This window comes from Cyprinus carpio, chromosome A17, assembly GCF_018340385.1.
Source record: "Cyprinus carpio isolate SPL01 chromosome A17, ASM1834038v1, whole genome shotgun sequence".
NCBI lineage: Eukaryota > Metazoa > Chordata > Actinopteri > Cypriniformes > Cyprinidae > Cyprinus > Cyprinus carpio.
The window spans coordinates 11,371,740-11,396,402 of NC_056588.1; the positions used below are offsets into that span (position 1 = coordinate 11,371,740).

At 37.0% G+C, this 24,663-nt stretch overlaps 2 protein-coding genes across 4 annotated transcripts in view; both read left to right on the plus strand.

Annotated features, from left to right (window-relative positions):
* Positions 1-12,782, plus strand: part of LOC122148159 (mucin-17-like) — a 28,211-nt gene extending 15,429 nt beyond the window's left edge. Inside the window, exons 3-5 of one of the 3 annotated variants that reach the window (XM_042774080.1) lie at positions 7,126-8,291; positions 10,640-10,885; positions 10,937-12,782. In XM_042774080.1, coding sequence (XP_042630014.1) covers positions 7,126-8,291; positions 10,640-10,885; positions 10,937-12,782 — 3,258 coding nt within the window. Of the gene's footprint in view, positions 1-3,649; positions 4,058-7,125; positions 8,292-10,639 lie in introns of those variants that run through there. The other 2 variants (XM_042774081.1, XM_042774078.1) reach the window with 2 other exon arrangements.
* A 1,081-nt stretch (positions 12,783-13,863) lies between these two features.
* Positions 13,864-23,028, plus strand: LOC109108501 (beta/gamma crystallin domain-containing protein 1-like). Its single transcript, XM_042774082.1, has 15 exons — positions 13,864-14,760; positions 15,385-15,423; positions 15,584-15,702; positions 15,795-15,969; positions 16,110-16,249; positions 18,314-18,440; positions 18,553-18,588; positions 19,338-19,516; positions 19,710-19,836; positions 20,045-20,190; positions 21,176-21,302; positions 21,416-21,445; positions 21,821-21,933; positions 22,079-22,210; positions 22,893-23,028. The coding sequence occupies exons 1-14, from the start codon at positions 13,864-13,866 to the stop codon at positions 22,203-22,205; spliced, it is 2,382 nt and encodes a 793-aa protein (XP_042630016.1). The 3' UTR covers positions 22,206-22,210; positions 22,893-23,028.
* The last annotated feature ends 1,635 nt before the right edge of the window (positions 23,029-24,663 follow it).

Below are 24,663 nucleotides of genomic sequence, written 5' to 3' on the forward strand. Positions count from 1 at the left end.
ATGCCGCCCAAATGTTCAAACAAAGAAAGAAGGCGTGGTTTCAGTAACCGCAGTTAGTGTTGAAGCAGCCATGTCAGGGAGATGCTGTGTGTATCTAGGCGAAAGCACTTTATTTGGCCTTCCGAAATTAGATGCATTTAGGAATATTTAAGATTACTTACAACAGAACAGCAACACATTTTATGGACGACCGTTTCGTGAACCTAGGAGAGAAAGTAATTCTGACTTTGCTACGACAATTTGGCGCTTCTGAATCAGCTATTGCAAGTATGTTTTGTTATTAGTTTAAGTATTTGCTATTGAATGTTCAAATGCGGAGTTTTGCCAATAGTATCTGTGCGTTTTGTGTGTGTGTGAGAGAGAGAGACACAGGGTCACACAGTGGAGTCAGCTGTTTTAACCGTCCGTGGCTTGTGCACTGCAAACACCTATGAGCTTCATCACTGTGTCTGTCACGCAACTCTGTTCCCCTTTGGGCTTGAACTGATGGTAAAAATAAGGACATTATTAACTGTCTTTACATTTATTTTGAAAGTTGAAGCTCCCGATTATGGAAAGGCGCATTACATTTCCGACGAGTGCTTGCGGTGATCGGCCAATCACAATGCACTAGGTCAGTTGGCCAATCAGAGCAGCCTGCTCTTGTCGGAAGGAGGGACTTTGTAGAAAATGATGCGTTTGAGAAAGGCGGGGCATAGAGGACCTACAATAATGTACAGTATTTGAAAAATAATGTGTTTTTTTGAACATTAAACCATGTCAACATATTCTGTTACACCAAATATACAAAATAATGATCTTTAAAAAAGCACGCCTTTAAACAGTCGTTAGGCAATTGTTTTCTACTTTTCCGATGTGATATGTGATGAAAAAAGGAAGAAGTGCGAGTTTGGCAAAAGTCAGATTCGAACCCTTCATATGCTTCATCCACGAGCATTACTCTCTACAACCTGCGCCACTGCAGACGCTGATTAACACTGTCCAACCAGAGAAAATGAACATGACATGTGTTTGTTTATTCTCAGCATTTCATTTAGACTTTTTTCTCGAAATATAACAAGTTTTTCCTCGTAATTTAATGATTTAATTCTCAACATTTTATGTCTACATTTTTCTTGAAATTTAACAAGTTTAATCTTGCATTATAATGACTTTAATCTCGAGATGGTTTTATTTTTTATTATTGCTTGGCCCTAATCCTCTTCCATTGTTGTGCCCAATTTTGACACCCTGCCAAATTAATACCCCCCTCGTTCAAGTCGCTACCTGATTGCCTAATTCTAACCCCATCCCTAATCCTCCCCCCTCCCTCACACCTAAACCTACCATTTGATAGTTTTCTTGTGACGTCACACCCTTACAGGAACGCACGCCCACATGGAGGGCAAAACAAGGCTTTCCTCAAACTGCCAGTTATTTTTACGATGTTTGCATTTAGTAGTAATGTAGTAAGACAGTGATATTTAAAGTCCAAATTCAGTACACACCTTATTGATGATGCATACTTTGTAAAGGCAAGCAGATGAACATAGAATATAAATGCAATGTGCAAAGTTTAATATTAAATGTTTTCCCATAGAAAACCATTATAAAGAAGCCACTTAACCATTTAGCGCATTGTTCATATTCTGGGTTCATCTGCTTGCCTGTATGAAGCACGCATCACCTATAAGGTGTGTACTGAATTTGATCTTTTAATATCACCATTTTAAAGGCACTTTAAGTGTTTTCACATTAAACGTTTTAGAATGTCCCGCTGTGTTTAGTAACTGAAATATTGCCGTGGGTAATTTGGATTGCTAATGGCCAAAAACTTGCTTTTTGTTCACATATCTTTGTTTTATTCTTTTGAGAGATGATCTAAATCTTTTTGGATTGGAACCATAGACTGTAAAAAAATATGGACGTAGTGTCCGTGACGTCACCCATAGACTCCAGAAGAGCATCTTGGCAGCGCGTCACCACGCGACTCTCCCGGATAATCGAAAATGGGCAAAAAGGCGGGAGCTGGTTGCTGAAGCCAAGCCCACCTAGCGCAACGGCATTCTCAACAGCGCAATCCACCTGTCACTCAAGTGGCCACGCCCTTAATTATGCAGAACTTTAAGGCTTAATATAATTTAAACGGATGAGTTATAAAAAAATTCACCCCCCTCACAGTTGTCATGAAGGGCAAGATTAGCTATATAGACCAAAACCACTTTTTGTACCATGCTGTAAACATGTTTTTTTTTCTGCTGTAAAGTTGGGCATGAGTCTATGGGACTGACTCCCTTTTAGAGCCAGCCTCTAGCGGCCAGTCGATGAATTGCAGTTTTAGTCACTTCCTTGTTGGCTTCACGAGAGAGAGCGGGAGGTTGCCACTCGATTGGGACAGATAGAAAATTGACAGTCTTGTGGTGCAGTTCTATTGATGTTTTGCCTGCCAGGTCTTCGATCCGGTCACTTGACTGAAAACTATCAATACTAGGAGGGTAATAATCTTGCAGGAGGACAGAATTGGGCTCAACACCTGTAAATATGTATTATGTATTCATATTAATAAATAAATTCATCACAAAATACTTTTAGAAATTAACAATGTAACAGGGATCTGAAATGTACACTCTTCCTTATACAAATATATGCATTTTAATTTTAATGTGACTTTTTTTAAGTCAGTTTTAAAATGATTTATTTGCTGATGATAAGAAGTATTATACACTTTTATTATTTTTTTTTTGTTATTTTTTTTTTTTTTGGAAATTTATGCATAGTCCACTTTTAGTCACGTTGCTCATTACCAATAGATCTAAAATGCTGAGTGTCTCTTTATCAAAGATTTCCATAACAACAGTTGAAAATATAATTAGACTGTTCAGTTTGACCTTCTGAATTGACAGAAAACTAAAGTCAAAGTCACACAATAGTGAAGTCAAACAAAGTCCTCAATGGCAGTCTTAAGGAGTGCTGGCCTTGCTGTTGTCCGTAACAAAGAGAACTTCAAGGTTTTATTCCTCTATGTATAACCATGTGATGCTAAACAAAGAACACACCTTCCCTTTTTAAGTTATTAACAGTAACTTATGGTTACTGCTTATGATTTATGTTTCCTGCTATTTAGAAGGAACTTTTCATCCTTTTTTTTTCTGAATGAATATTCATTAAAGTATTTTCCCTTTTTTCTTGTGTACTAAAGTAATAATACTAAAGTATTAGTATAATATAAGGATATAATACTAATATTCATTCAGTATTATTCCTTAGTCTCATACTCAAAGCACAGTGCGTATAGAGCAAGACTGTGATCAAACAAACTGTGAAGTTCATCGGTCACACATAATTGGGACTGAACATGCAAACATAATAAAGATACATTAGAAATTTTATTCATTTTATATAAGTATATATAAATGAAACATGGAAGTTGACCAATTAAATCACTAAAGTAATTATTTTTTATAGTTTTTTTATATTAAAACTTAAGATATTTTTTGTCTACTAATTATCTTCTAATTTGTAATCTTATTTGACATGACATAATAAAGTTAATAATAATAATTATTATTATTGGTTGTAGATGTAGCATTATTTGGCCTTATTAATGTCCAGTAGTCTGTGGAGAGCGGCACGCTGGTTAGAGAGGAAGGGTGTGGCGTTTGGCTGGATGTGGTCGATTTTCATATTTTGACTGTGGATGAATAATGTTGTTTAACTTTCAGTTGCACAACAGCTCTAAAGGGAGCTCGCTTGCATGTGGCATAACCTGCAATGCTCCTGAACCGGTGCCACCAAAGTAAACAGAACTGGATTTCGACTTCAAAAAGTTTCGTGATTTTTCCGGCACATGCAGTCTGTGACTGAATAGGGATTGAATGACAGACAGTCTGAATATTGATTGTAATCGAGGACCGAGCTGGATTAATACCTGGCCGGCTATGTGTTTCTTCTGTTTTTATGGCTGAGAACTTTGGACTGCTTGAAATAATTTCTGCGTCCTGATTTCGGAAACATTATATATGTAAAACAAAAAAGAGACAGAGAAAAACTCAATCCTTATTTCAAGCTGGATAAAATGGTAAGGAGAAAGCTGTTTTGTTTAAAGCCGATAATATGTTAAGGGAAAGTATCTGTGTTTGTTTTCGCTGTTTTATGGTGCTTTGCAGAAAGTTTTTGAATGTCTCAAAATATATTGAGCTGCCTACCTAGACAAGCACGTTCTGGAATCTCACATGCGCGCTGAATTTTTCCAAAAGTGCTGTTTGGATCATATTCCGTTCTGAGCTGAATCGCAACATGCTTATGATGCCCAAAATTATATCCTATATAATTAGGCTGCACTCGGTTTTGTCCTAGTTTGAGATAGTTACAGTGATTACTTGAATCACTTCTTTTGAACAGTATGTTCGAAAGAGCTGATTCAATCATTCTTTACACGCCATGGTGTGGTACATTTCTGCTTTTAAATGTGCCGCTGAAGTCACATGCCGGTTTATTTTTGTTTAGTATGGGTATTTTAGAATATGTTTTAATCATGTTACTTATTGTAATAAAATACAGTACAGGTCAAAAGTTTGGAAACATTACTATTTTTAATGTTTTTGAAAGAAGTCTCTTCTGCTCATCAAGCCTGCATTTATTTGATCAATAATGCAGAAAAAACAGTAATATTGTGAAATATTATTATAACTTAAAATAATAGTTTTCTATTTGAATATACTTAAAAAAAAAAAAAATTATTCCTGTGATGCGAAGCTGAATTTTCAGCATCATTACTCCAGCCTTCAGTGTCACGTTACATCCAGTCTATCACATGATCATTTAGAAATCATTCTAATATTCTGATTTATTATGAGTGTTGGAAACAGTTCTGCTGTCTAATATATTTGATGAATAAAAGGTTAAAAAGAACTGCATTTATTCAAAATTAAAAAAAAATTCTAATAATACATATTCTAATAATATATTTTCTTTGTTATCACTTTTTATCAATTTAACACATCCTTGCTGAATAAAAGTATTGATTTTATTTTTAAAAAAAGAAAGAAAAAAAAATTACTGACCCCAAATTACTGACCAGTAGTGTATATTGTTATTACAAAATATTTATATTTTAAAAACATAGCTTCTTTTTTTTTTTTTTTTTTTACTTTTTATTCATCAAAGTATCCTAAAAAAGTATCACATGTTCTGAAAAAATATTAAGCTGCAGAACTGTTTCCAACTTTGATAATGAATCATCATATTAGAATGATTTCTAAAGGATCATGTGATAATGATCCTAAAAATTCAGCTTTGCATCACAGAAATAAATGATAATTTAAAGTATAATAAATTTAAAAACAATTATTTTAAATTGTAATAATATATTACAATATTACTGTTTTTTCTGTATTTTTGATAAAATAAATGCAGGCTTGATGAGCAGAAGAAACTTCTTTCAAAAACATTAAAAACAGTAATGTTTCCAAACTTTTGACCTTTACTGTATGTCCTCGTTTTATATGCTGCAGCCATGATTTAAATAAGTCATCAACACTAAATGGAACATTCAACAACAATAAGTGTCATTTACATCACTCAACTGAAAACGTTTCATATGCGTGTTGATATACAGCTAGGCTCAGTTAGGCCATTCAGTTACCTTCAAATATTTTTATTGTAACATTTCTGCTATTCTGGTATTTAAAGTAACTTAACTTTCGCCCCGACAGTCAAATCCGAAAGAGACGATTCCCTTTTTCATGAGGTTCAGTTCGATCCGATTCAGTCCGTTTAGTGAATGAATCATCCAGTCTTGTTTTGTGAACCGATTCATTAAAAGGTATTGACTCTAAAGAACGATTCGTTCAGGAATTGGACATCTCCAAAGTTAGTAGGTGGAGGTAAAGACAGGGAGGTACGTGTTTCAGAGAGAACTGCTCCATAGAGGAAAATATAATCTATTATTAACGAGAATTGGCCTGGTATGAGGCTAGTCATTTCACCTCGGGTGCTCCGAGTTTTTTTATATTCAGATTTTTTTCATAACGTATAACTGCCGCGGGTGTATGGAAATTATGTTCTTGTCAACGTGGTGCTGCTAATATTAATGTTTATGTATCTGAAATATGTATCCCTTACATTTAATTACTTAAAATTACTTAAGTTCAGCTATCAAATGCATATTTGATTATTCTGTTTTTTAGTCATGCCAATTTATTCACTTTATTTCAAAATTAATTAAATATAGAATATTTAGAATTTATATTGTCACGTAAAAACAATTGATGCCAGTGGCAATGCCAAGTTTTTATTTAATACCACCTTTTTATTTAATTAAAAGCTTCTGTAAATATATTATTTTGCTGGATATAACATTACCAAGGTGTAAGGATTTCGGTTGTACCGTTATGAATCTGAAAGCTATATAATGTCTGATTAGGGTTCTGTGCTGACATGAATATTCTGATGAGGTGACTTTCTCTTGTTCTTGCACATCACTCGTTCTCTGAGTGCTCTACAAGTCTGGGTTGGTCTCATTCAGATTTTGAAATTGTAAAGAGGATGTTTTGGGACTTGTCTCAAACTGTCCTGAGACATTTTACATAATTTCTCTAATGACTGTGTGTGACTATGTTATTTTGAATCCCTTAATACGATAACTAAGGTTATGCAGTTTATATTTAATTAAGAGTATAATCATGAATAACTGAAGCAGTAAAGTACTATAAGCTGTGTGCATTGTGCAGTATAAATAGAGTCATCCAGGAAGTTCTGCTCCCACGTGGGGGGAAACAAATATCAATTACCATTAATACTGTTTCTATTGAGGAAATAAAGATAAACAACCAATAATGAAGCTGAATAAAGAAGCAAAAAAAGGAGAATCTGCAGTGACTCTTTACTTTGAATATTTTGAATAAGAAAATGTGATGACTCTGAAAAACTCTGCACTCTCATTTTTTGTGTATTGCCCTCCTGTGTTATTTTACCAATATAATTTAATATAATTTAGCCAGTGGAACTCAAACAGTTCATTTCTGACTGAAATCTGCAACCCCTCTCAGCACAGCCACACGTGGTCAAGTTTAATAACAGTTTTATAATTGAGATCTGTATTTATTTAGGTGTTCTTACCTGTTTTTCCCTTTCTTGTTGTACCAGAGTTCCGAGGAGAAGAGTGGAGTTTTCAGTCGTATTGGAAGCTTTTTCTCTCGGAAGAAAAAAAGCAGAACCACATCAGATGACAGGGATGAAAATTTTTCACCGGAGGCAAACAGACGGACTGAGAACAAAGAGATTGACGATTCAGTGTTTGGTCCGGGGAATAGAAGTCCCAGTGTGTATAGTGTAGCCTCTATTGTTGCAGATGGAGGAGACTTGCCTTTTGCAGACAGCGGCAGTAGTGGACGAGGGAGTGTAAAAGAGGTGGAAGTGATCAAGGTGAGCAGGGTTGAAACCTCCAGCGACAAGAGGACTGAGAATCTGGTGAAGGAGGTGAACAGGAAGCTCAAGGTGTACCTGGAGGAGACAACAGATACAACAATAAAGAAATGTGCTGATGTCCCTATACACACCCCTGACACACCAAAGTCCCCTACGGTCTCAAGCAGGACGGAGAGTAAAAAGACAGTTTTGAAAACCACCATCACTGGTGGTGGGAATTACACTGCATTGGTTGGGGTGAATCTGGGATCACAGTCCAGAAACTCATCATCCTCTGATATTCAGCCTGGAGAACCAACAGGAACAGACACAGGGAAGAAAAACAGCAGCAAACAAAAATCACGCAAACTAAGCAATCAAGAAAGCAATAATGAGCTTCTCGGCCCAAAGAACACCACTTCCCCTAAGGCAGAGGAGAGGTCAGTGCAATCATCTCCCTCACCTGGTCAAGTACACAGAGCTGTGTGGGCGGAAACTCACCTGACAGAGGAGAAGAGTGAGCGCTCCATTACTGACTCACTTTCTTCTACAGAACCTGCTCTGGCCAGCCCAGCCGAGAGTTATTCTGCCCTCTGTGCAGCTCCTAGCAACACTTCTGCTCCTTCTCAAGCTGCAGAGCCAGCCGTCTTTAACTTTCATGCTTCAAAAGACAGCATTGAATCACCAGAGGAGGAAACTCGAGACAGCCTCATTCCTAAACACCTGCATACTGAGAGCAATGAAGAGAAATGCAGAAGTTTGAAACTGTCAAACAGTGAAAAAGTCTTTGCTAAAAGAGTATTTGTTGGTTCTCAGTCAAGCCTAGATGGGGAAGAACAAGCTGAAACGGAGACACAAAGTGAGACTAATTTGGATATAACGCAGAATGTACAGAAGGTGAAAATGTAAGTACTCTTATGTTGTGTTTGTGTGTCTGTGTTGGGTTACTGAGCAGCAAGGCCTTTGTTCAGACTGTACAGTGCAGATTACCATGTGCAATGTGATACTTGGGTTCCCATGATTTTGAGTACGAGATAAACAATGACTCGTAGATCTTTCCATAGATTTCCTTTTTTTTGATTTAATATACTATATATATATATATATATATATATATATATATATACATATATGTATATTTATATATCACATTTATATATATAACACAGGGGTGCACATAAGTGGTACGCAGGTGCGCATGTGCGACCAAAATGATATGGTTGACAGCTGTTAATGCACAATTACAACTTTAGATCAACAAACTGTAATCATGTATAAGATTTCTATTCGAACTGAGAGCATAAATCTATGCTATCTGCTGCCGTTTTCAAAGCACAATGCAAAACTGTGACATTTCATTCACTTACGCTCTTCACTCGGCAGCGCTAATCCCGGTAGTGGCAACCCGCCAAAATAAAAGCTTGCTGATTTTAAAGGGGTGGTTGATCAGCTTTTGTCGAAAGCTTGATTGTGTTTGTGGGGTGCAGTGTAACATGTTCATGCTTCGTTTTAAAAAAAAAAATGCATAAATTTCACATATTTTACCTTTATGCTACACCGCTGTTTCCATTCTTGTCAAAACGGTCTGTTGAGTTCCTGGTTCTATAAAGCCCCCCCTCAGAAATATGCAATGGGCTCTGATTGGTTAAACAGGCTCAGTGTGTTTGTGATTCGCTAACCGAAGAGTGCACGTTGTCCAGAAACATCACGTGTGTTCCCGAGGGCGGGGTTTATGTAAACATTGGGGTTAGTGTTGTCACAAACCCAGGAAGAAGCTTGTTGTAGTCCCTACCAGACTTTTTTGTAGTCCTTAAACAGCACTTTCTTTAAAAGAAAAGATCTCCCTTTGTGTTGAACTCTGAGCATCGTAACTTTGCAGACGTTGTTTATGCTCTAACAGCAACATTACACACTAACTAAAGTTCAGAAAGTGAAATCATATTCAACCATCCCTTTAAGTTTGAAAATTATGTAAATTCGTATAAAAAAATAAATATTAGCATTTTATTTTTAAGTTTACTATAAAATAATTATATTTTTATTTAATACTACTTTTTATTTTAAAATATAATAGTATTATCACACTTTATTATTTTGTTTATTATTTATTTAAAAAGGAAATAATATTATTATCACTATTATTATTTTTTTGTAGTTATATTTAATTGGTCACACTATGTGCAGTGTGAGGACCAAACGAAACCAGGCTGACAAATTTTTGTGAACCCCTGTACATATGTGTGTGTGTGTTGTGTGTATGTACATATTTTTTTTTTATTTTTGCATGTATTTATTTTTTTTTTTTTTTTTTTATATATATATATGTACATACATACATACATACATACATATACATAAAGTACACCGTTGGGGTCAGTACGATTTTTAAAAATGTTTTTGAAAAATGTCTTATGCTCACTAAGGCTGCATTTATTTGATTAAAATACAGTAAAAACTGTAAATTTGTGAAATATTATTAGAATTTAAGATGTCTGTTATTCTGTTTAAATATATTTTAAAATGTTTTAATGACAGAGCTGAATTTTCAACAGCCATTCAGCATCCAGGCTTCAGCGTTACATGATCCTTCAGAAATCATTCTGATAGTCTAATTTTGTGCTCAATAAATATATAAATAATGTTGAAAACATTGCTGCTTAATATTTTTGTGGAAATAAATGAGTGTTGCATAATGTTAAAAAACTGCTGCCTCAATGTAATATGATTCGATTTGATTATCTCATTCATCATCATATCATCACAGCTGTGATAAAAGTAAATTACCAGCTGTACAGTGGAAATTAGGTGATCACTTAGGTTATTGTTATTTGCTTTTGCATGATTCAATCTTTATTTCACACAAAATGAATTTACCTGAATAATTCTGTGAAGATTCCCTTTGATTAATCAGCCTTTTTTAGCTGAGTAATCTAAAAAGTCTACACAATTAATTGATATGTCATAGTTGTCATGGTTAAAAGTTTAAGCTGTTTAAGTCATGTGCAATGGTGATATCAAGGTTACAAAGGCGGCCAAACATGTTCATAAGAAGTGATCTGAAATAATTTGAGCTCTTCAACAGGAAATATGCATCTATGGCATGGTTTGGACATGAGATGTCTGTGTTTTTTCACACTTAAAGAATTCAAATTATTTCTCATTAAAGTGATGCATGCTGTTGAAAGCAGATTAATGCATGGATCCTCCCATACTTGTCTCTCAACATTGCTGTTGCTTTTATGTCTTTCCACAGATTACCAAACCCCAAAAGTGTGAATGTTAAGCAGTCTAAACAACAGACAAACGAGTCAGTAGGAGATTATGCTGTTTTTGTTCAAGAGCTTGATGTGGATGTAGACAGCCCCTTTGAACTTTCAACGGAAAACAGAGACGCTACAGACGTTGGGGAGGAATTTTATTCACCAGAAATGCCTATTAATAAAGTACCATTGAATACTAGGATGACCAGTCATCAAAACTCATCTGTGCCATCCAAACGTATGGACAGAGCCACCAGTGGACCAAATGGGGCAATTAAAGCAAAGAGCCCTCCACCACATGTTGCCCCTGAAACAAAAGCTGTAAAGTCTTGCATTAAAGGCCTCTCTGAGGCATCAAAGATGGAAGTGTCTCCAGTTCAGAGGATTTCACAGAAGCAGACAGATCAAAAAGAGATTAAATCTCAAACAGAAAAGGACCAATCAGTTACACTTAATAAACCAATTGACATCAAGACTGGATTTCCCAAGAAAACCGCACCAGACGTTAAAACAAAACCAAAGAAAGTTCTGGAGGTTGTTACAGTGTATAGTGTTTCTACAGAAGCTGAAAGACAGATGTCCACCAAACGTCAGAATGAGGCAGCATCAATAAGCCCAGAGCGGAAAATGTCACCGACTAAGAGAGTGGAAGAGAGGGATGTTTATGATGCCTCCCTAATGACAAAAACTTCTCAACCCACTAAAGAACAGGTCAATCTTAAGCCTAAAAGAGAAAGAAGTCTAAAACATTCCCTTTCTGCTGATAAATCCCCATCTTCCTCAACTTCAGTGGAGAATTCTAGTTCAACAAAACTTAACACTGAATTCAAAGCATTTAAAGATATCCAAAAGTCAAAAACACAACCGACAGTTGCCACCGAGAGAAGTCCAACATCAAAGAGTAGTTTTTCTTATTCAAAGAGTAAAGTCAAATCAGGTGACATTGGCAACAAAACCGAGGCAAAACCTTCTTCCTCATTACTTGGCACGGACCAACCAGAGCAGACCATTGAAAAGGAGAAGCCAGTGAATGAAACCCAGCTGAGTCCAAATAAATTCATGACTGATGTGTCACCAACAGGAAGGAAGCTGTCTCGAACGACACCACTGAGCCCTCAGAAACAGCCCTCAGATAGAGAAGTTGTCCACGGAGAGAGTGAGTCACATGAACCAGCCTCACGGCCACTTACCAAGCCAGAGGGAAATGAGTCATCACTGGTTAACGGTCCTGTTGCTGATGGCAAATCTTCCAAATGTGATCAAGCCACTGGGAATGCTGTTGCCAGGGTATCACCAGAGCTCAAATTGAAAAGCCCTGTCAAGGAGGTGGATGATTTACAGTCAGCAACTCCACATCTCAAAAGTCCCACAAAACTAAAACCCAATAAAGATTTTAGGAAGGCGGAGCCAACTGCAGCTTCAGATTCAAAAATGGACAAAGCCAAGAAAATGACAAATTTGTCTGTCACAAGAACAGCTGCTTTGAAGTCTGACAAAGTAAAAAATATTTTTACACAATCAAAAGCCATTTCTGAAAGTGAAAATTGTGATGCTGTTGAGACCAAAGTCACACCAGATGTGTCACTTTCAGAAAACAATGATTTACAAACCAATCGACAGACAGAATCAAATCTATCAATTTCTACAGACCCACATGCGCAAGTTGCATTAGATAAACTGACAGATATTACTAAGACAGATGAAATTTCCACAACATCCAAGACGGCTAAACAATCTAAAGTCTCTTCTGAAACAAACAGTGAGAAATCTGTTGCTTCTGAGACCAAAGTCACACTGGATTTGTCTTCAGAGAAGAACGATTCACACTCAGAAAAGCAGACAGAGTCAGATCTTCCAGTTTCATCAAACCTACATGTCCAGGATATACCAAATAAGCAATCAGTCACAGAAAAGCCACTTACTGAGTTCAAGAAAGAGAAATGTGACCTTTCCAAGGAAAATGAAATTTCCTCAATACATGTGACAGACCATTACACAACCAGTATCTTAGCACTCAAGGTATTGGTAAACAACCAAAAGCCACGTCTGAAACAAAGGGTGAAAAATCTGGTGCTGCTGAAAACACAGTCAAACTTGATTTGTCGCTTTCAGAAAACAAAAATGTGCAGTCCATAAAACCACAGACTGAATCAAATATACCAGATTCATCAGAGTCACGTGTCCAGATTACGCCAGATAAGCAGTCAGATGTTGACCAAGAGAAGGTTCTTGGATTTGAGAAAGAGACATGTGCCCTTTCTAAGGCTGATGACATTTCCAAAATACCCAAGACAGCCAAACAGTCAAAAGCCTCTTTTGAAATGAAGGGTGAAAAATCTGGGCCTACTGAAACCAAAGGGAAACTGGATGTGTCGCTTTCAGAAAAGAACGATTCACACTCAGAAAAACAACATACAGATTCTGATATACCAGTTTCAACAGAATCACTTGTGCAGCTTGCATCTAATGAGCACCCAGATGTTGTCAAAGAGAAGTCCCGTGCTGGGTTTGAGACGACCAGTGATCTGAGTCCTCAAGGTACAGAGAAGTCTTGCTCTTCTCAGGAACAAATCATTCAGGTCATTTTAGAGAACTCATCTGAGACAACCCAGAAGACTGAGACTAAAGAGATTAGTGTGGAAAATGCTATGAATTCAGATTTAAAACAACCAAAAACAACTACACAACTAGATGAAAAGGTTAAAAGTGAAGAAGGGAGAGGTAAATGCAAAGTATTAGAGAGGCAACCAGTTCAATCTGGAGACTCGCGTAAAACAAACCCAGAGTGTGTCAAACAGAATGAATTAAATAAATTACAGCAAGTTGATGAGAAACCATTAGCAGTGATCATGGCTTCAGAGGCTGATTCTAAACCCATTCGAAAAGATGATCAGACTTTAGATCAGCAACTTACATCAGTTAAAATAACAGATAAACTGACTTCCAAAGTGGACAGAAAGAGCGAAGTCCAAGTTAAAAATACAGAGTCCAACCTGAAAGTCAAGGATCTTACAAAGCCTAACGATAAAATACCAGCTGCTAACTTACAAAAGCTGAAACCACCAACTGACCAAAGTATTCACCAGTTTACTTCTCAAAATCTTCCTTTGGAGCCCAAAAGCCTCTCACAAAATAGCAAGGCACCATCTAGTTTTAGACGTGGACCAAGGTTTTGAGAAAAAGAAAACAGAGAGACGTTTGGATTGTTCTGCAAGTGATGACAATCAGCTTAACACTTCTAATGACTTTGATGATTTCATTCGTAATATCAAGGAGAACTGCTCCCCTTTCTCTTTGCCCAAGAAAGCATGGGCAGAACAAGATGCCGTCACCTCCTTTTGCCTTGCCTGCCATTAAAGAAGATCACTTTGAGAAGATATTTGACCCAGAACAGTTCCAGTTTGGGACAAGAAAAACTGCAGGACCTAAAGATCCCTCTCCAGCCATGATGATCAAGAAGAAAAATGAACAGGCAAAAACCAACCCACCGTCCAAACGTTCTGAGGACAGCCTTCTTTATAAAGGTCTCTCATCTAGACGGGAACAAGACAAAGCCAAAAAGGTCACAGTCACTGAGGAGAAAACTGATAGAGAAAAACAGAACACTGAAGGCTCTGGAAAAATGCCCTCAAGGTTGGAAAAAATGTCAATCATCTCAAACCTTGTGAATTCCCCAAACACGGCAAAAAGAGGCAGAACTGAGCCAAGCTCAGAGGTGGTGCCAACTTTAGGAGATCGTAGAGACATATCACTGTCTCATGCTGTCACCGCTGCAAAAGAGGGGTTTGGTGAGTTGCCAGATTGTGGCAATGTAAAGGCAGGACCTGGTGATTCAGTAAAGAGCCCATCCACACCTCCACCTCTTCCAACTTTCTCAGAAGTCAAGCTGCCTGACGTTTTGGAAAAATACATGAATAAAGGCAAAGAAGCTAACACCATGAGCCAGCAAAGGCCTGACACTGGCTCTGTCCCTGCATTGGATTTGAATCTCACTTCCAACAAATTTAATTCAAGCATGGGACTGCAAGGCATTTCAATAGTAACATCTACATCCAACAGCACTCAGCAGATTCCACTGCCCACATCCAGCAGTCTCTCACCAACATACACAGAGGTACGAAAGATGTTAATACCAAATGTCCATTGTTTTAAAAATCTCTTATGAGTAAGAAATAAGCCCCAATATTCTCTAATTTTTAGTTTAGTTCAGGTAATTGACTAAAAGTACAAGTATTTGGTTTCAAAGCTTCAATATTACACATGTAAACTATAATTTTGGGAAAATTGTGCTTTACATACTATTGATACTGAATACTTGTACTTTTACTCAATTACCCGTTTTTATAATGTATATAATATATTTGTATAATAAACAGCATGTGCTACATACACTAGTGCTTGATGTGTAGAAAAGCCTTTATTTATAGTTTTTTCACAGGGATGTAGGAAAGTCTTGCTTCACATTTGAAACTGCTTAGGTTGTCTGTACCTGCTAGGTCCTTTTTCAGTGGAAATTTTTTCAGTCTTGTCTTTAAGACACAAGAGGAATTTTAAGACCTCTAGGCTTCAGTTTGTTTTTATAGGTACCACTGATCTCAATACCATGGTGAGCTGTGTTGTATTTGAACCAAAGGTCCAGCCATCTGTCAAAGTAGTTTTAAAAATGTCAAAAAGTTCATGTCAAAAAGTTTATAATGAAAATAGAGTTTGAATATTAACTAAAGTTTTGAATTTCTAGACAACTGGTGTCAGAGGCTTCCACAGACGCCCTGGAAAGGTATTGCTAAACTGAAGATAAACATTTATTCTGTATACATTTTAGTACAGCTAGTTTATTGTTATTTTCCAGTTCATTATCCACTTTCAAATAAGAAGCTTCAAATAAGAAAGAAAAACAGTTGAACACATTTATGGAGAATGTTTCAATATTATTGCAGATTGTGATATACCAACAACCTAACTTTGGAGGAGAGGCATATGAGGTGTTCAGAGACACAGAAGATGCCACCTCCCTAAACCTTTCTCCACTCATCTCCATAAAGGTTGTTAGAGGATGGTAAGAACAATCACTTCCTTCTACTTAGAATGTGACAAATCCTGTGACATTTTAAAGTGCAAGGTTGCTAATGTAAATGTTTGTCCTGTTAGCTGGCTGCTGTATGAAAAGCCAGGCTTCCAGGGCCGGACCATTGCACTGGAGGAGGGGCCAGCAGAGATAGCAAATGAGTGGGCGGAGACAGAGCCCAGTGGGGAAATGCAGCCAAATGGCCTGCAGCTCCCAACCACACCCATGGTTATTGGCTCCATTAGGCTTGCATTAAGGGTGAGTCAAAAATCGTGAGTCACATGCATCAGTGCTTGACCACTCTGATCAATCAGTCAAATTATATTAAAAAATTTAAAAATAAATAAAATGCATTATGCTTTGATCTTTGATAACTTGCTCAAATATTTTCCTCTCAGGACTACACCACACCAAAAATCGACCTGTTCACAGAGCTAAATGGGATGGGACGAATGTCTTCATTCTGCGATGACACCATAGAGACCTGTTCATTTGGTATTCCTCAGAGTACTGGGTCCATTAAGGTTCACAGTGGAGTGTAAGTGAACTTCTGATCTTACATAAATGCTTACACCCAATATGAATCTGATAGTAAAGTGATTTAAAACTTCTTTGTGCATCATTATTTGAAATTTCGCACCTTTATGATGATGTTTTACCCCAGTGAGGAAATAAATAAATAAATATATAATACTATATACACTCTCACTCTCTCTCTCTCTCTCTCTCTCTCTCTGTATATATATATATATATATATATATATATATATATATATATATATATATATATATATATATATATATATATATATATATATATATATATATATATATACATACATATATATACACTTAAGTTTGGGGTGTGATTTTATTCATGTTTTTAAAGTAGTCTCTCATGCTCACAAAGGCTGCATTTATTTGATAAAAATACAGTAAAAACAGTAATATTGTGAAATATTATTACACTATAGAATAACTGATTTCTGTTTTAGTACATTACAGCCATTACACAGGTCTGCAGGGTCACATGAATAATAATTCTATGAAAAGTCAAGGAACATTTCTTATTATTATCAATGTTAAAAACCGTTGTTGCTGTTTAAAGGGGTCATATGACATTATTTTGTGTATTTGGTGTAATGCACTGTGTTTATGTGGTTTATGGTTCAAAAAACACATTATTTTCCATATAATGTACATTATTGTTTCTCCTCTATGCCCCCCCTTTCTGAAACGCTTCGATTTTTACAAAGCTCATCATTCTGAAAAGCGAGGTGTGCTCTGATTGGCCAGCTATACAGTGCATTGTGATTGGCCGAATGCCTCAAGCGTGTGACAGAAATGCTACACCCCTTAACATACTGTGATGCTGTGTCTCGGTGCGATGAGACAAAACCAATAAAACCCATTACAAACGAGGCATTTGTTGCATCCAGTTAGGAAATAATTATTGATCATAATGACTTATACTGTCTTTTTACGTGTTGCATTGCATATCGTGTTGCGTAAACATAAAACCATGTCTGCATTTGTAATCGGAGAAACAACAAGCCTACTCTACACTGCTGAAAACTCGCGTTTGAATCATCATAGGCAAATTATTTAAATATAAAAAACGTACTTACAGGCTGTGAGTCAGAAGCGCCCGACTGTCCTTGCTAAGTTTGAACTGCCCAACTAGAAACAGCCTTTGTGCCACAGACAGATTGTTGGCTACTGGTTCAGGTCCACATCCTCCATAAAATGCGCTGCACACATCTGTATATTTGGGTTGAACTGTTCTGGAACAACTTAATCACTGATTTTTAGTTGTGTCCTCTTTTGGAAGGCCAAACAAAGTAGTTTCGCTTTCACAACGAAACACACATCGACTCCACAACATGGCCGCGGCGGCAACAGCGAGAATAAAAGTTACTCCTTCTTTCTTTGTGTGAACATTTGGGCGGTGTTATGCAAATCTTCCCACAGCATGACGTAGACATGTTGGGGCGTGTTAGAACGAGCCGTTTTAGGAGGGCCTGGTTGACTCTTAACTTTTATAAAGAATATCTCTTTGGAATTTAGACTTTAGTCTTTGCAACTTTACAGATCTTCTTTATAAACCAAGAGCTTGTAACACTCCAAAGAGAAAGGAAAAATTTAAATCACATCATATGACCCCTTTAACATTTTTCCTTGAAACTGAAATGTTATAAATGTCTTTACTGTCACTTTAGAAAAAAAAGTCTTACTGATCTCAAATTTATGATCAGTAGTGCATGGGAGCAAAACTTAGTTTTCTCAGAGCTAAAATGCGATATGAAGGACACAAGCCTCATGTTTGTACTCAATGCATGATCAAGTGGAAAGTTTTGAGAATAAAGCATGTGACCTATGATTGGAGTTGAGAGATTCTAAGAGAAAGAGACTGTGTGTCAGTTGGAATGTTGTTTTCTTGTTGTTGCATGTTGTTGCAAAAAAATAAAAAATTCTGCCTTGGCATATTTGTTCTTTGCCAAAACTTTATGAAGCATGTTTTTAAATTACAAAATGAAAGTTATCTTTTACCAGGTTCTAAAAGCGTTTTAGATCTATTCTTACTGTAGTTGTGTGTTTATAGATGGCTGGTCTTTAGTGACCCAGGTTTCCAGGGTCTTTTAGCTGTTTTGGAGGAAGGAGTATATCCCTGCCCTCAGGACTGGGGCTTTCCCACACCCTTTGTAGGATCACTGCGACCCTTGAAAATGGTAATTACATACCACTCACTTTCACACACTCATTTCATCTCATTCCATCTTTTAACAAAATGTATGAACAGAGGTTTACAGTATATACAACTGTTCCTTTTGCTTTTTACAGTGTGAAATTAAGGTGGAAAATCCCAATGAAATTAAGGTGAGTTTTATATGTTAGATCACATTGAACACTGATTGTACAAATTGGTGTAGTTCAGCTCACTGAGAAAAACACAACAACTTAAGACTAATTTTACACATTTATTTGGCGAAAGACATTCTGTAAAGCCTTAATTAAAAGTGCCTGTTGGTGCAGGTAGTCTGGACCAGACTGAGCATGCCCAGAGGCGGGGTTTGTCCATGTTCTTTGCTTGCTCAGCCCGTGCCACTGTTTGTTCTTTTGATTTCTGAGCCATAAATGAGCAGCCGCATTGTGTCTGACTTCTGAAACTAGAGTTAAATGCAGTCAGAACTTTGGCAGTTCATGATTCTCACAGCAGAGGCAAATGATCCGATAATGCTTTAATTACAATTAAATATCACTTATAAGAAACAGTCAAATGGTTATAATAGACCAGGGAAGTCGGCTTAGTTTGTTGGCTTAGTTTAGTTCCTGGCATTCCTGGTAGTTTTTTATTTAATAATAATTTAAATGTACGAACTTTAATAATAATAATGATGCAGTTACAAAGTGTAGAAAATGTACCATACAAATCAAAGCAGAATCAGTTTTGACCCTGAATGAAAAGTGAATTTCTGGTGATCTCTGTTGCTTTCAGTATTGATTCACATTCTAGATTTTAATGAAGTTCTAGTGTATCTCAAAATAAGTGTGAATGTAGTTGACAGGAAGTTATTCTAAATATACAGGTAGCTGTAAAGTGTTTTTTTTTCTCTATGTGAAATCAGGCGGTACTCTTTGAAAAACCAATGTTCCAAGGGGAGTGCTTAGAGATCGAACAGGACATTTACAACTTTGATGAAGGAGAGGAAGAGAAGAAAGATGAAGAAGATGAAACTGAGAGTCCTGACAGCATCAGGAGAAAGAGGCTGAGTTCTGTCGGCTCATTGAAGATCCTGAGTGGCCTGTGAGTACATATTTTAACAGTACAGCTGACATGGTAGGATTTTGGTTTTTTGGTTTGGTGTCAAAGTCTGCAGAGGCAGACAGATCATCAATATGTCACCCAATAACTGTAGATCTACACATACCTCCATTTCTTGATGGTTTATTGCCTTTAGCTGGATCCAGCAGTGACTCATATTATTGTTCATATATAGCTGGGTAGGATATTCTGCACCAGGGTTCGAAGGTCGCCAGTATCTTCTGGAGGAAGGAGAGTATGCAGACTTCACTGAATGGGGTGGACTGGGAGACAGGCTCCTGTCTATACGTCCTGTATTAGCAGTATGTACACGGAGACCATTTCTGAATAAAAGAGTTCAAGATTAATATTAAAAAAACAGTTTACAGCATAATCTCCTCACAGCAGGTTTTGCTGGGAAGACTTGAAAGGAAAAGCATTAATAAACTTTGTGTTTTTCTGATGTACACTGCTGTTTTTTTTGGAATAAGAAGGTTGCAAGTTGTTTCATGGTTTTGTGTCCTTCTGTAGGAATTTTTGACCCCTCACGTGAGAATGTTCAGTGAGCTGGATTTCAGCGAGAGAGGGATGAATGTGGATCTAATGGAACCTGTCATTAGCATGGAAGCCACTGGCTTTGGCATAAAGACACAATCGGTGGAAGTCCTCTCTGGCGTGTGAGTGTCTGCGTGTAAACTCCCTATTTCCTCCTTCAGGCATCACTCTCTCTTTTTCTTCCTTTCTTTCATAACCCTCGACCTTTGTACGGCTCTAAATCTATCAGTGAAATGTTTATTAGCCCTTGTGGGCAGCTGCTTACAGAGATAAAATCAGAAGTAGTTCATTCAAAAATGATAATTCTGTCATTATTTAACTCATTATTTAAGTGTGCAGAAGTCACCACCCATATTTTAAGTAGTCTTGGTTCTCAAAATATTTTAATTACTTTTATTCATAAAGATTAAAAGAAGTCCTCGATACAGAGTCGTGAACCAAACTAACCAGCTCCAAGATCAAAACATTACAAGCTTTGTTTTTTGTAGGACAAATATACACTCGAGATTGTAAGATTTTTTTTTTAAGGAAGTCAGCACTTTTATTTAGCAAGGATGCTTAAAAATTCAGCTTTGCCAAAAATTTGCATTTACATTTTTGCATTAAGCAGATGCTTGACTTTGCACTGAAGGTACACATTTTGTCAGTTCTTGCACTCCCTAGGGATTGAACACATGATCTTGCCATTTGTGTGTGTGTGTGTGTGTATATATATATATATACACATTAAGGCTGAGTGATTTTTCTGGTTTTATCGGTTAATTCGAATTTAATGTTTTGATACCATACCTATTGAATTATGAGACAAGTAAAAGTGTTTAAATAGTGTTTACATTTTTTTCACTGATTCACAATCCCATTGTGTTTCTTATATCAGTCTCACAGATATGATTTCTATACACTTATGGCCTGTGGTTTGCTTATTGAGATTAATAAGTGATGTTTTGCCTGCTGTCTTGAGATTGATTCATTCAGCTGTCTGTATTTTCCTTATTGGATGTGTAATATGTGACAAATTGTGTGTCATTGAAATGAATGTGGTCAATATTGAAGAGATCAGATCTGCTGAGTTAAAAAGGACTTAATGTTTAATGTCTGACTGAACAGGTGGATAGCATTCGAGAAGGCACACTTCTCAGGTGAGCTGTACATTTTAGAGAAGGGTCTCTACGGGAGTCCAGAGGACTGGGGAGCACACAACTGCAAGATCTTGTCACTTCAGCCTGTGGTTTTGGTAATCATTTGTCTGCAATATCTGCCGTATTTTCGAAATTGTATTTGTTACTCAATAAAACATTGCTTGTGTTTGAATTGCCATGTCTTATAATTAATTTTTTTCTGCCTCAGGAACAGGCTGAAGGACTGTCCAGATATAAGGTGAGTTTAATGGACATGCCCAAATGTTATGGTTCCATGTGGAGTCTGATTATAAATGGAAATCTGTGCAGTGGATTTAAAGCTAAGAGCTAAGAGTACTACAGTCCTGTGTTCAGCTGAAAGAATGATAAAAAATTTGATAAATGAAGATGCTAGGCAGGATGTGTACAGCTTTGTGAATGACAGGCATTCAGGAATTCTGTAGGCACAGATTCCTAGTTTCAAGTGAAGATCTAGTTATTCCAGTCAACTAGATACATTTTTCAGATCATCTTCTGCGTCTTATCAAAGTGATTTTATATTAAGAAGCACCTTTTTTAAAGCTTCATTCATGTGATACTTTAATGAAACACTCTGGCTCTTGTTGGTTCTCAGGTGCAGTTGTTTGCTGAACCAGGGTTCAAGGGAGCAATGCAGTCTTTAGATGAAAATGTGGCGTCCCTGCCAGAGGGCTTCTACCCCATGTCCTGCAAGGTTTTGGCTGGGAGGTGAGAAATTTTGCCTTATAAAAGAAACACATTAAATGTGCATAAACCTTTTGAAAATTCAAGAGGACTTTGCTCAAAATAATCAGCAAGATTGGAGAGTGTTTCAAAATAATCAGCATTTCATTGTGTATGTCTCTGCTTGAAGTGGGTGGTGTTCGATGGCCCACAGTTCACTGACAACATGTATGTACTGGAAGAAGGAGAATACCCCAGTCCTGAGGCTCTGGGCTTACTCAACTCAGACTGCAAAATCAGCTCCCTCCACACTGTAGGACATGTGAGTACTGAAGAGATGATGGGGTCAAGAAAAAGGCTATGGGCTATCATCCCTAGGCTGTGCAGAATATTTAATTTGTTCCGACTGAAAATGAGACTGAGGATGGACCCTTTTCTCATGCCCTATTAGACGAGTGCTGTTTTGGCACTACATATTACTTTGATTGATCATGTTAGATGTATTTATAAGCCTTGTCAACTTAAACAACTAGACATTAGCATTGAACATATTATTAATCTGGCTAAACAGGATGAGAATTTGTTGTAATGCCAAGAAGGACAATGCTGAAAATCTAAAAAGAATACCTAATTTTTTTTTTTTTTAATTATATTTTTTTTTTTTTATAAAAAAACAGTTCACCATGTCTTTCAGCAGAGGTGTGTTCATGCAGTCTGTCATATAGTTACATTATGGCTATTTGTTTTTTCCTGACAAAAAATGTTGCTAAAAATATTTGTCATGATTGTGTTGAGGCAAAATGAAAGTGAAAATGTTGGCAGGAAATAATTCTAGAGAGATTTATGACATCTTCAGTGTTTTGTGGGCTAAAAGGTACAAAACAGTGCAACGTATTCAAAGGACATGACTGAAAACAAGGCTGTCATAGCTGATTATGATTTCTATAATAAAATGATTGGGCTTTTGTAATAAACATTTGTTCTATGTTTCTCTGTCCGCTCAGGAGTTCTCTATGCCCTCCATCACACTCTTCGGTAAATCTGGCTTCAGAGGACGTAAAGTGGTTCTGACCGATGGCGTTTTGAATCTGTCTCTGGCTGGCATTGATGGGCGGGTCAGCTCTCTATTGGTTAATGGAGGAATGTGAGTGGTTTCTGAAGCACATTCAAAGCTCAGATTTCAGTGTTGGTGTAGAACACCAAATTTAGTGATATTATTCTCCTTTACGTTTCTTTTGGATATGAAAATAATGTAAATGAATAGATTTTTCTCTGTGTATTTGTGTTTGTTATTATCAGCTGGGTGTTGTATGAATACAGCAACTTCCATGGTCGTCAGGTCCTGCTCCATCCCAGCGAGATCGGTGATTGGCAGAAATTCCAAGGCTGGGAGCAGATTGGTTCTCTGCGTCCGTTATTACAGGTATTAAATGCCACCACATGCCTAGTTCTCAGTAAGCGAAATTACTTGTGTTTTGCCGTGTGTGTGTTCAGATTCAGTGGGGTTTGGCTAGTTTTGCTTTTTAGGTGTGAGAGTTAATTATTTGGGAACCACACATATAAAGGCAGGGCAAACCCAGCACAACATGTGGACATAAAGACACTCCAGTAAATCCAAAATGACACCGTTAATACCCAAGATGACATAATAATACATTGTTAAGAGAGTTAAAGTTTACGAAAGCAGATCTTTATCAGTAGTAGTTTCTATCAATAATAGTATTGCTAGTTTTAAACATCCAAAAACGATCATGTATTTTCTGTCTTTCTCAATAGAAACGTGCTTATTTCCGGCTGCGTAGTGCCGAAACGGGCTTCTTGATGTCTCTGACTGGACCACTGGATGATTTAAAGCTGCTCCGTGTGCAAGTGCTGGAGGAAACTGGTGGTCCAGAGCAGATATGGGTCTATGAGAATGGACTACTGCACTGCAAGGTACTCGAGACTTTGGTCACCTTTCCAGATCCAATTTTGTACTCGAGTGCACCTGTGATGTCCACTCTCGTTCTGTTTAATTCAGTTCAATTCACATTTATTTGTATTCACGATAAAAATCATTGCAAAGCAGCTTGACATAAAATGAAAGTTTCTACATTACATTTAGGAGTAGCTTATCAGTGGTGACTATGTCAAAGTGATATCCATATGTTGAGTAAAAATCATGCAGTTAGTTAATGACATGTATTCAAACAAACGGTGAACACTATTAACAGCAATGATTATATGTTGTGATCAAACTTGTAGGAAAATTTGGTAGTTTTGTATGTTGGATCAGGGTTGGCGTCAGGTGAGGTCCTCTAAGGGGTTGGTATCATCTCTTCTCAGGTGTTCAGTCATCTCAGATCTTTGTAAAGGCTGAATCCAGACTGAAGCTTGTGTAATTTCAAGTTACCTCAGGATTCCCTTCCAATGCAAAAACAGAGAAGCAAATAGACAAAAATTAGCATAGCTGCTGTTCAAATCAAGCAAAAAATGTTCATGTGCATTAGATCGGATATAACTGGAATACGAGGTTATGACATGCATTATGTGAATGCTTTGCTAAAGAGATGTGTCTTTAATCTGGATTTAAACCGAGAGAGTGTTTCTGAACCCCAAATGTTATCAGAAAGGATATTCCAGAGTTTGGGAGCCAAATGTGAAAAAGCTCTACCTCCTTTAGTGGACTTTGCTATTCTAGGTACTACCATAAGGGAGCGTGATGGATTGTAGCATGGTAGAAGACTAGTTAGGTATGCAGGAACTAAACCATTTAGGGCCTTATATACAAGTTGT

What these genes read in the sequence shown, in the direction of transcription:
- LOC109108501 (XM_042774082.1), top strand. Translation starts at nt 13,864, where the DNA reads ATGACAATCAGCTTAACACTTCTAATGACTTTGATGATTTCATTCGTA. An exon ending in AAGGACTGTCCAGATATAAG is followed by an intron (nt 21,446 to 21,820) that starts GTGAGTTTAATG and finishes GTTGGTTCTCAG; the next exon opens with GTGCAGTTGTTTGCTGAACC. An exon ending in TGCAAGGTTTTGGCTGGGAG is followed by an intron (nt 21,934 to 22,078) that starts GTGAGAAATTTT and finishes CTCTGCTTGAAG; the next exon opens with TGGGTGGTGTTCGATGGCCC.